The sequence below is a fragment of the Anastrepha ludens genome, chromosome 2, assembly GCF_028408465.1.
Source record: "Anastrepha ludens isolate Willacy chromosome 2, idAnaLude1.1, whole genome shotgun sequence".
NCBI lineage: Eukaryota > Metazoa > Arthropoda > Insecta > Diptera > Tephritidae > Anastrepha > Anastrepha ludens.
Genome location: NC_071498.1, coordinates 45,706,572 through 45,723,711, shown reverse-complemented (window position 1 = coordinate 45,723,711; position 17,140 = coordinate 45,706,572). Strand labels below are relative to the sequence as shown.

General features: G+C 37.1%; 1 protein-coding gene across 7 annotated transcripts in view; it reads right to left on the bottom strand.

Annotated features, from left to right (window-relative positions):
• Positions 1-17,140, bottom strand: part of LOC128870262 (unconventional myosin-XVIIIa) — a 255,787-nt gene that overhangs the window by 174,527 nt on the left and 64,120 nt on the right. For 2 of the 7 annotated variants that reach the window (XM_054112946.1, XM_054112881.1), the window contains exon 2: positions 6,662-8,058. The exons of 4 other annotated variants lie outside the window; for them this stretch is intronic. In XM_054112946.1, coding sequence (XP_053968921.1) covers positions 6,662-7,777 — 1,116 coding nt within the window. In that variant the 5' untranslated portion in view covers positions 7,778-8,058. The remainder of the gene's footprint in view (positions 1-6,661; positions 8,059-17,140) is intronic. One more of the 7 variants, XM_054112888.1, reaches the window with a different exon arrangement.

Genomic DNA, 17,140 nt, shown 5'->3' with positions numbered 1-17,140 from the left:
TTATAGCTCATTGAATTTTTAAATTGGATAAAGTTCAAATTTGAATAGATTCAAAAACGCGACGATTTTTGACAATTTTTTTTCCATTTAAAAAAAATGACGACCATTCATTAAATTTGCTTTGTTGTTTATTTTGAATTTTAAAGGGGATCAGACTGGGAGTAGTACTTTTTTCAATAGGGGTATTTTGACAAATCACGTGTGACTACTGTCAAACTACATACATAATTTTTTTCAATATTTATTGACATTTCATCATGGAAAGATTTACACCTCAACAACGTTTACAAATCGAACAATTTTTTTACGAAAAGCGACGCTCTGTGAAAAGTGTTCATCGCGCGCTCAGGCCAACTTATGGTGTTCAGTGGCCTCATCCCTGATGGCTACGTCAATTAGCTTTGGGCTAAAGAGCAATCCGAAGGCATTCAAGAACAGCCAGTATATCCATTGAAAACAACCGTTTGGTGCGGCCTATGGGCTGAAGGAATCATCGGTCCATATTTCTTCAAAAACAAGGCTGGCGCCAATGTAACAGTGAATGACGAATGCTATCGCATCATAATAAGCGACTTTTTGATGCGGGAAATTGAAGCCCGTGATCTCCACGGTTGGTTCCAACGAGACGGAGCTACTTGCCATTCAGCCCATGAAACAATGGATTTACTGCATCGTCGTTTCGGTGAGCAATTTATCTCTTGCCTCGGACCAGTGGATTGGCCACCAAAATAGTGTGATATCACACCATTAGACTAAATGCATTGCGGATAAACCAACTTCGATTGAGGCATTGGAAGGCAACATTACTAAACTTATTCACGAGATACTGATCGAAGTCCTCCGGCGAGTCTTTCACAATTGGTGTTTAAAAAATAAAATAAAAAATAAATAATTGGCGCGTACACTTCTGTGAGGTGCTTGGCCGAGCTCCTCCTCCTATTTGTGGTGTGCGTGTTGATGTTGTTCCACAAATGGAGGGACCTACAGTTTCAAGCCGACTCCGAACGGCAGATATTTTTATGAAGAGCTTTTTCATGCCAGAAATACACTCGGAGGTTTGCCATTGCCTGCCGAGGGGCGACCGCTATTAGAAAAGTGTTTTTTTTTTATTAATTTTGCTTTCACCGAGATTCGAACCAACAATCTCTCTGTGAATTCCGAATGGTAATCACGCACCAACCCATTCGGCTACGGCGGCCGCCGGTGTATACGGATGGCCGAATTACGGCGCAGTTGCGGTCAACATTTTAAAAGCATTATCTTTAAAAAATAAATGCCATTAATGGTGCTACACAAAAATAATACAGATTGCTCAATCAATTTGAATTTTCGTTGTTTTATTTCAATTTAAAATTCAATAACTTGAAATTGATTACCCTTTATAACTGTTTTTTAAGTCGCATGTTTTTGTGCGACATGACCTACTACAGATGACGGAATTGTTATCGTAAAAATCACCAAAGGGTCACCAAAATTGTTTCCAGCCTACTCTACAAAAATTTATAATTTTTTATAGCGTCACACGAAAGGTCCACTGCGAGTCTAGGTATACAAAGTGGTGGCTGCCACTAGAACAATTTGTATTTTACATGTATTTTGTTTTTGCAATTAGGTATTTTTAACGACAAAATTTTAATGGGAATGTAGGCCACCAAATCGCAAGAAAAAAAACAAATCAGCTGCTTTAGTAACAACAACTTCGATTGGCATAACCCCTGTCATACGTACAAGTCCAAGCGATATGGCACTTAACGTAACTTAACGCGCAACCGAAAGTTGGTTAATCGTCGGTTAGCTCGAATTAACAGTTTTGTTTTCACCAAGTTCCGATTAGCTGATTTCGGATTAATTTAATCAGTGTGAATTTTTTTGGAAAAATTTTCCAAAATTGCATTATAAATGAAAATAATAATAAACCACGTGTTTCCAGTAATTGTGCAATTATACTTACTTCTACTTTCAATTTAAGCTTTTAGTTAATAAATAATAAATTCTTATGTTTACATTTACAGTAATTTTTCATTTCATTCATACTTCGTCAACATAAAGGTACAAACATATGCTTCATTTGTAACCTGCCTGTGCGCTCTGACTCTTTGCTAACTGTTACTTTCGAAACTATTTCACTGTTGAGGAAAATAATAACAGTCTTGAGCCGAGGTTGTGTGAAAGAGTACACTTTTGTTCAAGTCTTTTGTTCTAATCTATGTCCAGAGAAAACCCTTGTTGTACTGACAATGAAGAAGTGAAGTCGTTTATTTCAATATTTTTTGAAAGACATTTACAATGGATTTTTTTTTATGATTTTTCAAATAAATATATCAAAAGGAGAAATAATTATACATGCCACGAACTGTCTAACTTACCCTCTCCCATTAAATCCCAAGGCAAATAAATTTCTATTTTAAATACTCAACGTGACTATAATGCAAATATTGCGTAATTAGTATATTCAAATGTTTAAAGTTATGCGCTTTTCACTGCCTCAGACGCACAAGAGTTTAGATAAATTATAGCCATGAAAGGCGTCTGTCACAGGTTAAAATGGGAATGGCATATTTTTACATAGCAACTTATTATTTCTTACTTGATCAAATGAAATTTAAAAAGTAAATCTAGGCAAAGTTAGGTGCAGCTGATTAGAATTGCAAAGCACAACACCTTAATATCTTTTAATCTCTGCTCAAGATCAGTTGATTTACTGCAATGCAATAAATTTTGACCAAGCTGATGACAGAGTAATAGATCTTCAACTATCCGATCTAGCTGATCTGCATTCTTACGTTCATAGAGAAATCGCATAATTAATTTATCAATAGTTGATAGTTGATGAACACGTGTTAGAAAGAGATTAAGAAATAATTACCGTAGGTGTTCATTAAAATCAAATCCAACAAGGAAAAAACCCATTCACCTTACAACAAGAATCGGAAATTAAATAGTCTGGCTCAATGAATGGGAGCATAAAAATTATTATACCAATACAATGCGTGTGCTAAGTAGATGGTGAGGGCTTGCTGATGCATGTGACCAATAGAGCGCGCATGCGTATTGAATATACTGCTACTTACACTTACATATGTACATTAGGGTACACCGCTCTCTATAAAAAAACACTCGTTAGTGGTTTTCCATGGGAATTATAAAATTTATTGCATTCCAAGATTTCCACCAAAATATTGCGGAAAAATATTAAGAATTACGTGAGCTAGATCGTATTGAAAGTACCTCCGAAAATCGAGTTTTTGAGAAATAAAATTAATTTTTCAAAATATTTTCCCCAAAAAATCAACAGCATCAAAATAATGATATTTACAAAAAACGTTGAGGCGCGAATGGGTTGATTTCCCCGAAAATAAAAAGGGTGAGAAATAACCTTTCTAATTATATTTTAGTAGTCTAAAGCGGTCAAAATTTCGCTTGTTATTTAAGAATACCTTAAACCCATCTTACAAAAAAAACCTATCTTGCCAAAATATAGCATAAAAAATCTCATCATTTTGATTGCGTTGATAAAATTGTTTAAACATTTATAGGCAGTCTATGGATGTCAGTCCCAGGATTCTGGCCATTTCGCTGAGTTATTCAAGTTTACCCTAAACCAATTTTGCCAACAAAAAGTCAAATAAAAATAGTACAATAACTAAAATCTCATTATTTTGATTCCGTTGATCAAATTGGTAAACATTTGTGTCCGGACTGAAGATTCCAATCCAGAAATCAACTGGATGACCTGTGTCCAATGTACAATTCTTCAAATTGCTGAAACATTAATATGCGTGCGGTGTCAAATAATATACATATCACTTCAAGTGTGTCTATATAGGGTGGCGCAAAATTTATACTTTTTGCAAAGGCAAGAAATGGAGCGCGTATAGGTCGAAATAAAGGTTTCCATCACTCAAAACAAAATGTCTTTTTTTAAGATTTTCGAAAACGAATTCGAACGATTACTTTGCGCACAGGTTTTTTCACGCACGAAACTAAGTGAGAAGACTCCTTCTCCAAGTGGCCAAATTGACTGGCTGGCTGAAAGCCATCACCTAGACCTATTGATCCTTAGTGGTACCAGATGGAGCTTGGCCCTTACGTTTCCTCGTAGTAGGCTTCTTGTAATAAGCCAGCGTCTTTTGCGAAGTTAAGTAAGCTCTGAAGCTCTAACCCCGAAAGACAAAGTTTTTAGTAGCTTGCGACAAAAATACAACAGCTACATTTAAAATATCTGATCCAGTTTTGCCAACAAAAAAACGGACTGCAAAAAGGTTGCATAGGCTCTTGAAAACGCATTATAATTTTGTAAGCGGAATAACAAGGAAGTTGATCAGAGCGATCCTATGAAATGCCAAAACGAACCCTTTATCCTGAAAGTAGAAAGGATAGAAGTCTTGAAGCAGTTTTCGCAAGGATGACGGCAGTGGACCGCGTTAAATTCTCATCGTATGTAAGATCTAAAGAATTCCGAGTTGTAATGAGAGATACCGGCTCGAAAACCTATTAATATGGTAGTAATGTGTTTCGAATAAAGAGCTAATATCAAATTTTGTTTTAAAATTGGTATAACGTTTACCGAAACATTTGAATTGATGAAAAACGTTTATGGCGATGATTGTCTATCTGGTGTCAGAGTTCATGAGTGTCAATGAATGTTGTGCCGCCCAAAATCAGTAATCACCGAAAACTCCATCGAAATTGTTCGTAAATTTATCAAAAATGAACCGAAATCATCGTTGAAATTCATGAAATCGGAGTTGAATATCTCCAAAACATCGATTTATCACATTTTAACTGATCGTTTGTGCTTACGAAAGGTCTGTGCCCTTTCGTTCCGCATAAGTTAACTGAGGACCGAAAATTGCTCAGAATAAAACATTCGAAACACCTCATTAAAGATAACTTCCTTTACAACATTGTAACTGGTGATGAAAAGGTGTTTCCAACACGAATCCGAGACTAAGCGTCAAAGTGCCGAATGGAAGGCCCCAGACGAACCACCACCAAAAAAATCGCGTTGGAGAAGTCAAAAATAAAGTCGATGCTCATTTGTTTTTACGATTCCAAGGGAATTTCCCACAAGGAGTTCGTGCCAACGGGCCAAACCACCAATGCAATTTTGGCGTTTGTTACAACCATTCGTCGAATTCGCCCTCAATACCGCGAAGGAGGAAGCTGGCGCTTATTGCATGATAGTGCACCATCTTATCGATCCACTCTTGTGACAGAGTTTTTTACTAGAAATCGCATTTTAACCATCAATACTCACCGTATTCACCTGATATGGCTCCCTGCGACTTCTACCTATTCGGAAAATTGCATTTAGCCACAAAAGGAAAACGATTTGCGTCCATAGAGGCCATCCAAAAAGGCTTGTACTGACATACTGAAGGACATTCCGGTCAAATGACCTGAAACATTCTTTCAAAAAGCTTTTAGATCGTGCAAAACCGTGTAAAAATAACTCGAAGTTATCAGAACAACGTCCCTGTCGTTTCTATTTGAGATCAGTCTTGTTTATTTTGGACTTCATGTAGCTTTGTAAAACCCACTTATCTATTATTTATTATATGACAGGAGAGCTGCTCAACGAAAATAGATGAAGTTTTTGCGAGAGAAGTTGTTGTAAAATAAATCTTTGTAGTACAAATCGAAAAAATACATCTCTAATGCAGATATTTCAAGCTGAAACTCCTCTATTATTTGAGGTAACTTTTTGGAAAAATTTTCTTAAAAACTGTTTTTTTTTTATAAAAACTCGAGGATTTGCAATTGGCTTTAACTCACAAAAATTTTAATATTTTGCGAAATATTTTGGCATACGTTTTAAAATATAACACATTTTAAAATTCCTGTGAAAAAGTGCCACTTCTTCTTGGTGAGGCACCCTAATGTACAACTATGTACGTACGTGCATACATATATGGCGCGATGAGACCACCTACACAATGAATAGAACCATCATTTGCAATGCATAGAGGAGAATGACAGTTATATGGATGTGCGTATGTGCATGCAGCAATAAAATTGGATGAATGGCTAAGCGACTGATTGAGGGACAACTACGAATGATTGGTTGGCATACTCGAAGAGTTGAGCTAAGCTGAGCTGTACTGACTTGAGTTGAGTGATCGACGCGATCGCGCGGACGTTTGTGGAACAATTGATTGCCCGAATGGATTGTAAGCGTGCACAATACCGTACGTGCATACATATTGTGTGAGTATTTACAGATGTCTAAAATATTATTCCTACATTTGGGTTGATGAGCTCCCGCGTACGCTTCATGGTGTGTCTAATGTTACAAGGCAAAAGCAACAATTAAGTAAATTAAAGACAACTATAAAGGCGAATTGTACGCTTGATTTCTGACGTTTAACTGATCTATGCGGCTGGACAGTTAGTTGGACTTAGTGGGGTATCAGATTGCTAGGCGGCCATGGTCGGGTGGTCGAATCACCGGACGAATTGTAATGGCAAGTGTATAAAGCGTTGGAGGGGCGTATGTGCATGCATATGTATGTGTGGTGGAAAGAGGTCAACTAGCTTTTAACGGTAATTTTAGATGTGCTAATATACTATTTACAACTATAATAAGTTAAAGTAATACTTTGCATTTATAAGTTTTATGTATGCATTTAACCGGATATGCCTTAGTAATAACTCAAACCTGCTGTTTTATAGCCTCATCGTAGTTTTTGAAGACTCCACTATTGGCGCCGTAACCCCGCAACGCTAGCGAACGTTCCCAAATTGTTTGCCAGTTGATCGCATCACGTGTGCTACGCCGAAACGAACTGCGAAAAGTGCGATTGGTCAAAGCGACTCCCCCGCTACCGCCGCTCACACCAACAGTGCCTACGCCGCCGCCACTGCCGCCGCCGCTGTTATTATTGTGACCTGAGTAGATCGACATATTTGTATTGTTGCTATTGCTTGCATTTCGCACACCAGCGCCGCTATTCCAGGGTGGACGCACAATCACCGCAGCACCAGATGTTGCCTTAGCTGCAGGCGATGCCGCTGTGGTGCTCTTACGCCCGGCCACACGAAAGCTGCGATATTTTTGTGTGCGCTCAAAAGTGCTCTGCTGTACGCTATTGATAGCTGACATTGAAGACGTCGCAGTGCTGGGTAAGCTATTCTCTGCCGAGTGATCGCCATCGCTGTGTAGTCGCATGCGTCGTCCAGCGTTATTGATGCCACCTTGTATGGAGGGCGCTGGTGATGCGGTGCGCGCAGTCGCGCTACGCTGTTGACTCAGCGTACGTTTAACGCCCATCATTGGTGAACGTGGTGTATCTACCGCTTTTAGCGCTTTTGCCATGGCCACCGCATACTCTTTGGTGTGTGCGCTAAGTTTTGGCTTCTTCGCGAGCGCAGGCTTACCGGCGCCACCTTTCTGTGCGGGCGGTGATGGTGCGCCATCTATCGATGTACGTCCATTCTGTGTGATGATCGAATCATGCGAATGCCATGAGGCCGAATTCTCGGAACCACTATCACTGATCGTTTCTGAACTGATACTATTTTTGCGCGGATTGCATTTTGTAGCGTGCGGTGCCGCCGGTGATTGATGTGTTGTGTGTATGCCATTCTTACTGGTGGTGTTGTGATTATTGTTTTGGGCGGCCAAACGTGACTTCAATGTGCCGCAAGCATGTGCCTTCCCAGTGCAGCCCCGATGAAATTCGGGATTCAGACCAGAGCCAGGCTGCGCCGGCGTGGCTGGCTGTATGGGTGAAGCGCGGAGCGATTGCTCGAACTTTTTTGGTATCAGAAACATTTGCGTAATTTTTTTTTACTCATTCACTTCAAATACAATTTTGTCACTTGGAAACTGGATTCAGTTTTATTTACAGATTTTATTTTTCGCACAGCATCGTTGGTTTTTAAATCGTCTATGCTTCTTTGTTTGGGCTTTTTCTCGATATTTTTTTTTTCTTGCGTAAGTTATTCTGCCACTTCACACAAGATTATGTAGATTTTAATTCAATTTAAGAATGCGAGATATTTGCTTTGCTTAATATTTTTCAATTTCTTGCTCGGTTTCGCACTTAGATAATCCTTACGAATGTATATGTATGTACATATGTATTAACTTTTTCACATATTTTTGCAATGCCTTCATTCATTAACATTCGAATATAGTTTTCTATTTCGCTTTACACTTTTTTATAATTGACAAATTTTACGACCTTTAAACATTCATCGCCTACCGTGGTACTATGTGGATTAGTTTCAAAATGGCATAGCTGACGAAAAACTGTCGTACGCAGTCTATTCACACATTCAGGATTACTGCAAGACTGAGGTCGATCCAAACATCAAAAATTTTTTAGGCAAATCTTTAAGGAATGTGAAGATCTTACACCCATGAGAAGTCGACATTTATTTTGAGTACAAATTGTTTTAGGGTAATTGTAAACTCCTTGAGGTATAACAAAGGGCCGTCATCCTAAGTGTGTTCACTTGGGGATGACCGCCCAACCTGACATAGCGCTTATAAATCACTAGTTACCAGTTTTCTGGGCCCACGTAACCACTGTAATCACGTGTTGTAATCATGTTGGATAATAGTTAAAGAAAGTTCCACAACAACATAGAGTTCGCTTCGCGTGCTAGCAAGCCCTGCATACGGTCTGTACCCACGGTCAGTTTGGAACCAATAATGCACCATATGTCTGGGTTTGTGAACCAGACAGCTGCATACAAGACATACAAGCAATCTAGCGCGCAAAGGTCAAAATAAAGATTTCCATCACTCAGAATAATATTTTCGGGTCATTCTTTTTCGAGGAAGGAGGATATCGGTCCCTGATCACCGACCTTTTGCAACCATTCAGCGAGGAGAATAAATCGCAATATTATTGGTTCCAACAGGATGGCGCATCATGCCATACAGCGCATCAGACGACGAATTTACTCAAAAGTATGTTCCCTCGGCGGATCATCTCCAAAACAGGGCGACTTCGACTAGCCTCCTCGCTCGCCCGATTTGACATCGCCAGACTCTTTCTTTTGGGGCTGCTTAAAGGAATGGCGTACGTGCACTAATAAATCTGTATCACTTTGATTTCTGACGGCCATAATACGGGAGTAAATCAAAGTAGAGAAAAGCTCCAAAATGTCACGAAAAATACAGAAAAAAAAAGAATCCAAACGCACATCACTAGAATTGGTGAACATCTTATCTACGGTGGCGGCCGTAGCCGAATGCGTTGATGTGCACGGGCATGAACCACCAACTGATCGAAAAAAGTTTTTTCTAAGCGGTCGCCACTCAGCAGGCAATGGCGACCCTTCGAGTACATTTCTGCCAAGAAAAAGCTCTCTATAAAAAACCATCTGCCATGTGGAAGCTGCATAAATTTCTGGGTTCCTTCATTTGTAGAACAAAATCAAGACAGGCACACCACCAAAAGAAGGAGTGACTCGGTGCGCCAATTATTATTTTATTTTATTATTACAAATGGCTGCGCCTGAAAGCAAACTATAAAATTGTTTACACTTTTAAGTATGGCCGGTTAACTTCCTACTGAAAGTGAATTAACGCGTTTGGACGCAACAACAATTTCATTGGAATTTGCGAATTTGCAGACAACTTTCCATGCAGCTTGACGTAAACTGCAGTTATTAGTCGTTGGAAATATCGTATAAGTCGAAATATTGAATTAATTAGCTTTTATGGGCTTTTTATAAGCTATAACTTTCGTAGCATTCGTAGTTTGATATTATTTATAGCCATCACGAAACTAATTTTTCCACACTGAATTAAAAAATGTCCGGTTTATAAAGTTCTGCGCGCAACTTCATTCATAAACAAATTGCAAACGCTTGCCTTTACTTGCCGCAATAGCGTGTGCTCCCACGCACGACTTCAATCTGCTTAACTCATTCACGCTTATTTTTATTTTTATTTTTTTTTTTCAGTTTTTATCTCGCAATGCATTTGCATGTTGTTCTTTAATTAGTAAAACTTTTATTTTCACACTTGAAAACGTGTAAGAATTTGAAATAGTATAACTCATACATACAGACATATAATATGCTTGTTTAGTTGCTATTGTAGTGCCAATTGTTGCCTCAAATTGAATTCGCAATTTGTTTGCATTATTGTTATTATTGTAATTTGCGAACTGTCATGGTTAGAGCAACAATGGCCGGCTTTAAGGTGGTTTTGGCCAGCATCTCAAGCATAACAATGAATTGCCGCCAACGGCAAAAGCAAGCAATAACAGCAACACTAACAACAAAAATAGCAAAAAAAAACAAGTATAGGTGCTTGCCGCCCTCCACTCTGCCGTGAAGGCAACGCGCATGTGTGCACTTACAACAATGCGCCACAGCAAGCAACAAACAAAAAGGCAAAGAGCTAGCGGCTAAGCAGCCAACAGCTTATAGCCAAGAGCAAAAGTGGCAAAAGCAGCTTGCAATGATCGTAACCTTGACTAACGGGCGACCGACCAAACGCGAACGCACAACCCGCCCAAGTGGTAGATATTATATTATATACATATACACGTATATGGGTATGCAAATGTATATATGTATGAGTGTATAGGCAACAACAAGCTACTTCTAACAGCCATCCAACAAAGCCACCTAAGCACTGCAGCTACGCCACAGTCGCAGCATCATAAATGCAACGATCAAATTACGAGTACCTACTACAAAAAAAACAAAAAAACCTAAAAACGCGCTCGCTTTTTGCCAAATGCCAAGCAAAACTCACAGAAACAAGCAACAAGACCATAAAATTCTAGGCATTAGGCGTGCTGCTGTCACTTGTGGGTTTTGCGGAAATTCTAACAAGTTTGATGACGCGACAGCGACGCGCAGTGGCACTTCACAGACGAACGCCATATGTAACAATTGCCTGCCTGTCTCTACTCGCTTTTATTACATAGATGTACATAGGCACTACATACACACAAACTTATATAATAAGTAATTCATTTATTCATTGTTACTCATACCTACTCGTATATGAAGGCTTTGTGTGACAACATAAGAACGTTATATAAACACTTAGATTGACCGCAGGCGACTAAATCGGCGGCGATCAGCCCGTCAATTGTATAAAAAATTTTTTGCCAAATGCATACAATATTTAATTAAATCAAACGGAAATCGAACAATTCTCGAAACGCATTTGGTTAACAGCAAACTTTTAAGGCATTAACAGTTGGAATGTTGGCAGACATTGCTTTGAATTAAGCGGCATTTTAGTAATCAAACCGAAAACAAAAGAATTCAATTTTGGGAACTGTCAGTTAAAAACAGTTAAGATCCGTTACCGCACTTGAATTGCAAGCATTTATTTAATTAATATATTATTAAGTTGAATTGGAGGCATGTGCTATCACAAAGGCCTCAATTCGGACATACTCATGTGGTCATTAAAATAGATACATAGATACCTCCGCGTCGATATGGAAAATTCGCTTTTATGACAATGCGGTTTTTGTTTTACAGACTAACAAAAAAACAAAATAATTCAAAAATATTATATGTAAAACCTCAAATAGTATATTAACAAGAGGATAAAACATTAATGACTACATAGAATATCTATATCTATAGATTCCATGTCCATATGGTCCAAGTATTTTCGACATTGTATACCATATTTAGGTTTGAATATAATAAGAGTAAACTGAAAAAATTTCGCAAAAAATTTAATAATATATGTTAAAAATTCTGGTATAATTTTTCTTTAAGTGAAATATCTTCGGTTATTTTTAATGTTTTTATAACTTTTTTCTATAATTTTTTAGGAAAAAATATATGGCACTTTTTTTTTGAAAATTTTTGTTAAAAATAAAATTTGGAATACATAAAAGTTTGGAAAATTTAATTTTTTCGCTACAAATTTTAGGGAAACAAATATTTTCTATAATTCGAAAAAACATTGTCCAGTGGTCCAAGCATTTTGGGCATTGTTATAAATTTTTCTGCAAATCGGTGTACACCATATATAGGTTTGAGTATAATAAAAGTAAACTGAAAAAGTTTCGAAAAAAAAAACTTAAAAATTTTCGGATTTAATCTATGCTAAAAATTCTGGTATAAAGGTTTTTAAGGCGAAATAACTTCGGTTCTTTTTAATATTTTTATAAACATTTCTTTTTGATATTTTGGAAAAAAATATATGAAAAAAACATTGTTCGGAAATTTTTATTTAAAAAAAAAAATTTTAAAATTTTAGTAAAAAAAAAAAGAATTCGGAAAATTTTATTTTCTTACTAAAATTTTTTGGGAAACAAATCTTTTCTGTAGTTTTTGAAAAACATCCCTCAGTTTTTCTCTTTTTTTTCAATGAATAGCTGAGACTGAGTAATTCCCGAAAGTTTCTAAAACTGAAAAAAGTTAAAACTTTTGAGATTTAATCTATGCAAAAAATTCTGGCATAAAGTTTTTTAAGGTGAAATATCTTCAATTTTCTTTAATATTTTTAAAAACTTTGATTTTTTTAATATTTTGGGGGAAAATATATTAAAAAAAAGAGAATTCGGAAAATTGTATTTTTTTACTAAAAATTTTTGGGAAACAAATGTTTTCTGTAATTTTTGAAAAACACCCCTATTTTTTTTTTTTTTTTTCAATTAATAGCTGAGACTGAGTAATTCCTGAAAGTTTCATAGTGAGATACACATAAATTATTGAATTATATTAAAATACGTACAGCGAACTAATTAAAATTCAGTGCAAAATAAAAAACGATGACGTGCTTAAACGCCACGAATGTTCAAGATGCGCGGCATTAACATCGGAGAAGTGAACGAATGCTGCTATCTCGGAAGCATCTTCAACACAGCTGGGGGGTCAGCAGCTGACATACGCAACCGAATAGCAAAAGGTCGTGCTGTATTTGGTATGATATAAGTACAAAGTTTGGAGATCTTCGTATATATCCAGGCGTACGAAACTAAGGGTCTTCGTGAAGTCCGTCACTCTGTATGGGTGCGAAACATGGAACACGACAATGCGTGATATACAAACAGTGCAATCATATATCATCCATAAATCGCTGTCTCGGCAGAGCGACAGAGTGGACGTTTTCTGGCCAAACACCATCTCTTCCTCCTACTACCTTTTTCTACAGTCTATTATTTCCCTTTGACAAATATTTTCCCCTAAAACACCTCTATTTTTAATGTTATTTTTAATCTTTTAGAATTAAGCTCAAACACTGTAAAATAACTTGTGGTTGTGAGTTTGATTAATAATAAATAAATAAAAATAAAAACACTGATCTATGGAGTGCGACGAAACAGGTTCCTGTTCATCTCGATATTCGACGTTGGAAATGTATATGGATTGGGCATACACTTCGGAAGCCTTATGGTGATATTGCAAAAGCAGCATTGGACTGGTGCCCAAGAGGACGTCGCAGGCGCGGGAGACCACCCAACTGCATCATGCAAGCGTGGAAGATTAATGGTGGTCTAAAAATGGCAACTACACCGAAAATCATTCAGTAAGTTTATGATATTGTTCGTGAAAATTCAGGTTCGGCTGAGAGTAAAATTGATGATTTAACAGTCATCTCAGATGAGCAACTACTCTATATTTTAAATTAGTTAAGAATCCAACGAAAAGAACTTTATGGGAACAGTATTTAAAGTCGTTTACGTTCACCAATAAATCTGAATCATTCATCAACAACAATCTTTAACCTTATAATATACTGTGCCATGGATAAGTTAAGTTATGCAAAACGGACTGGACATATATTAAACAGAACTATCCAATTATTCGCATAAGCGGATGGCGTAGCCTTTGTCAGCAAAAACATCCACTCCTTACCCACAACCTTCACGGATATTGGAATTGCAGCTGGTAGAATTGGCATAAAATCCACAAAGACGAAATATATGCTGAGAACCATACAAAAGAAGCCAACATCAGACAAACTGAAAATTGACGATTTTTCTATTGAAATCGAGGAATCCTTTACCTACTTAAGCTTCAAACTAAGTAAAGAAAATTCAAGAAGCTTCAATTCAATAAATTTCTGTATAAAATCTTTATCAGACCAGTCTTATGCTATGGAGCTGAATCGTGGACGGTAATTGTAGTAAATAAAGCAAAACTGCAAACCTTCGAACCAAAAATACTCAGAAAAATGTTTAGAGCAATTAAATATCACGGCGAGTGGTGTATAAGGTGGAACGACGAGCTGGACGGTCGCAAGCAAACGCGACCTATGGGACTCCCATATGCAGCAGGTCAAATCTCACAAAGAGCTGTAGTGCCGAAAGATGATGATGATGACGTCCACCAATTCCGCACAACTTTTTGTTCAAAATAACAAACCACTGTCCTATAATGGAAACTATTACCGGGCATTGCAGACAAACCAAAAACTTCATTACAGAAAAATCAGTAATTTGTGTTTTTTAACCAGGATATCATTTGTACAAGGTGGCGCAAAATTAATCAGCCGTTTTGTTTTTGGATAACTTTGTTACTAAATAAAACAAATAGACATACGGTCCATGGCGCTCCATGGCATGTCTGTTTTTATACTGCAGCTGTTCTAGTTCTCAAGTGTCAAATATTATTGCAAATATATCTTCCGATAGGGTGATTAATTTTGCGTCATCTTGTATTAACGAATTTTTTTCTTCTGAAAATCATCCGTTCACAGGTATATCCACCTACCCTGTATCAAGTGAAAGACTGTTGGAGAGAGTCGACTTATAATCAAATGGAAAAGGCAGGAACATGCGGGAAATGCAAAGCGAAACATTGATTGTGTTTGATCACTGACGCATTTGTTTTTACTGAATCGGAAAAAGGACAGAGGTTCCATCTTCGGAAGTTGGTTATTCTTGGTAACTAAATAGGCATCCGCTTGAACTAGTGATAGATATATAGGGAGGAAAGTTGTAGTCAAAGTTCAACAGAAAGTTTTTCACACTTCTCATACATACCTACGTTAACGACTGACCTATTAATTAGTTCAGCGGAAATGGATATCTAAAAGCAATAGCCAACAAATTAGCAATGAATATAAATTTTGCACAAATATATGTTCAAATGCTCTTACTACTGAGGTAAATAGATGCTCGTAGCTACTCTATTCATATGTACATATATACGTATAAGTACACAATACAGACGTCTTTCTAACGCTAACCTAAACAAGCTAAGTAATACATTCATTAATTAACTAACAAAAAAACTTTCAAATGTTGATATTTTGCTGGCCACTTCGAATTGAACGCATTGAACAAAAACCTACGCGCACCAAACGACGATCGCAACGATAAGACAGACATTCGTCGATCACTTCCGATCATGAGTAAAAACCCACAGATTTTATTTAAGAGTTAATGTTAAGATGTCATCGATTGGAAGATAAAAAACGAAATGCTTGCAAGTTTTCTCTTGACTCTTGTTCACTGATAAGAAGGGGTCACGGCGATTTACAGGGTAAATACCACAAGCGGCTCGTACGCATAAAATTTAACTATCATCAGGTGGGCAGTTCGGTGCGTTAGGCGTGTCAAAATAGAATACTAAAATAAAGAAAGTAAAAAAAAGTAAACGACGAAAAGCAAGAATTAATTAAAAATCAGAGATTCTGATTAAGATCTCGCTTTTTCTTTTTTTCGTTCATTTATATTAGACTTTCCATTCACCAAAGTTGTGGCGCTTAATACAGACTTGAAGTCAGCCATAGTGAAGAGAATTGCGCCGTTAGGCGCACATTGCGTGCTATTAAAGCGATGTGAGAAATCTCCTTTTGCCGCCCGCTGGAATGAGCCAAGAAGAAAAATGCAATCAAAGAAGTTTATGATTCCTTCTCGAAAGTCTCTCTCTTTCTCTGTTCCTTCCTTCTGTTTATTTCTGTTTTTTCTACTTATTTTCCATTTCATTTCATTTACAAATTTTATGGAATTAAATCTAAGCGTAGCAACTTTCACTGGGTAGTTGACAGGACCACCTTGGTAAGGTGGTACTTGCTGAAGAAAAGGTTAGAAGGTTTAGCGAGTTGTATAAGAAATAAGCAGAGCTTATCTTATATGATTAAGTCATAGAGCGACTATAGTATCCGTCCAATATATGGAGCATGTCACCCTCTAAAGTGTTAAACTTACTAAATAGCCTTTGGCTGGAGTGATGCTCTGAAATTTTCGGAATACTGGGCCCCAAAGAGCAAGCCTAAAACTTTTAATATCTTATTTTCTTTAGGGCCAGCACACAGGATCTGTGTAGGTTGCAGACTAAGTATTCTCTAAATACTTATAATAATAATGAGTGTAATATCCTTTGCTTATCTATGGATGTACTCGATCTGTGTACGGTCATTTCTTGACCTGCCGGGTTCAATGTAACTAATCCAACCTTTGTGTTTCGACAGAGTTCATGCATATGCAATTTGATTGCGACTCATTTAAATGCAGATTTGGTGGCCATTGACAGCAAACTATAAACTCGAATATGAACGAACATTTTTGTTATTATAACATTTTCCTATTCAAATTTTAAGCTTTTCCTTTCAAATGCATTGACTACGACGACTATCCAACGTCTATCGTAAAGTTAACAAGCTATTTTCACACAACGCAGCCACTGAAAGGTCTACTAGTTGTACAAAACAGGCAATGTTATAGTAAAATTTCATCACACATAAAAGATTATAATCGAAAATAATAGTAACAACAACAAATTTATACAATCAACAATAGTGAAGTTCACTAAAATATCAACTGCAATAATAACTAACGAAAACATTCACCATGAGGAGTAAGAGATGGTGGGCAATTGTTGGCAAGTGGTGTTAAAAACTTAGCCATTGGCGAATAATGCGCAACACAACATTGATTGTTGTTGATTGATTCACGATCTGTTGCTGTTACTGTGGCTGATCAGCATTGATCAACGGCATTCGGTGGTCGGAGATCGGTAAATAACAAAAGGCAAATACAAACTTCTCATCTCTCTCAAGTTGTTGAAACTTTAGTTCAATTCAAGTCTCAAGCAAGCACTACTCATGCCGGTGTTGTTATTTCGTGCATTATCATGTGATTACTATATGTTGTTGTTATGCCATGTCAAAGGGACATACATATGTGTACTACAACTATATGTTAAAAGAAAACAAAATACAGCTGCGCCGGGAATAATACTGCGA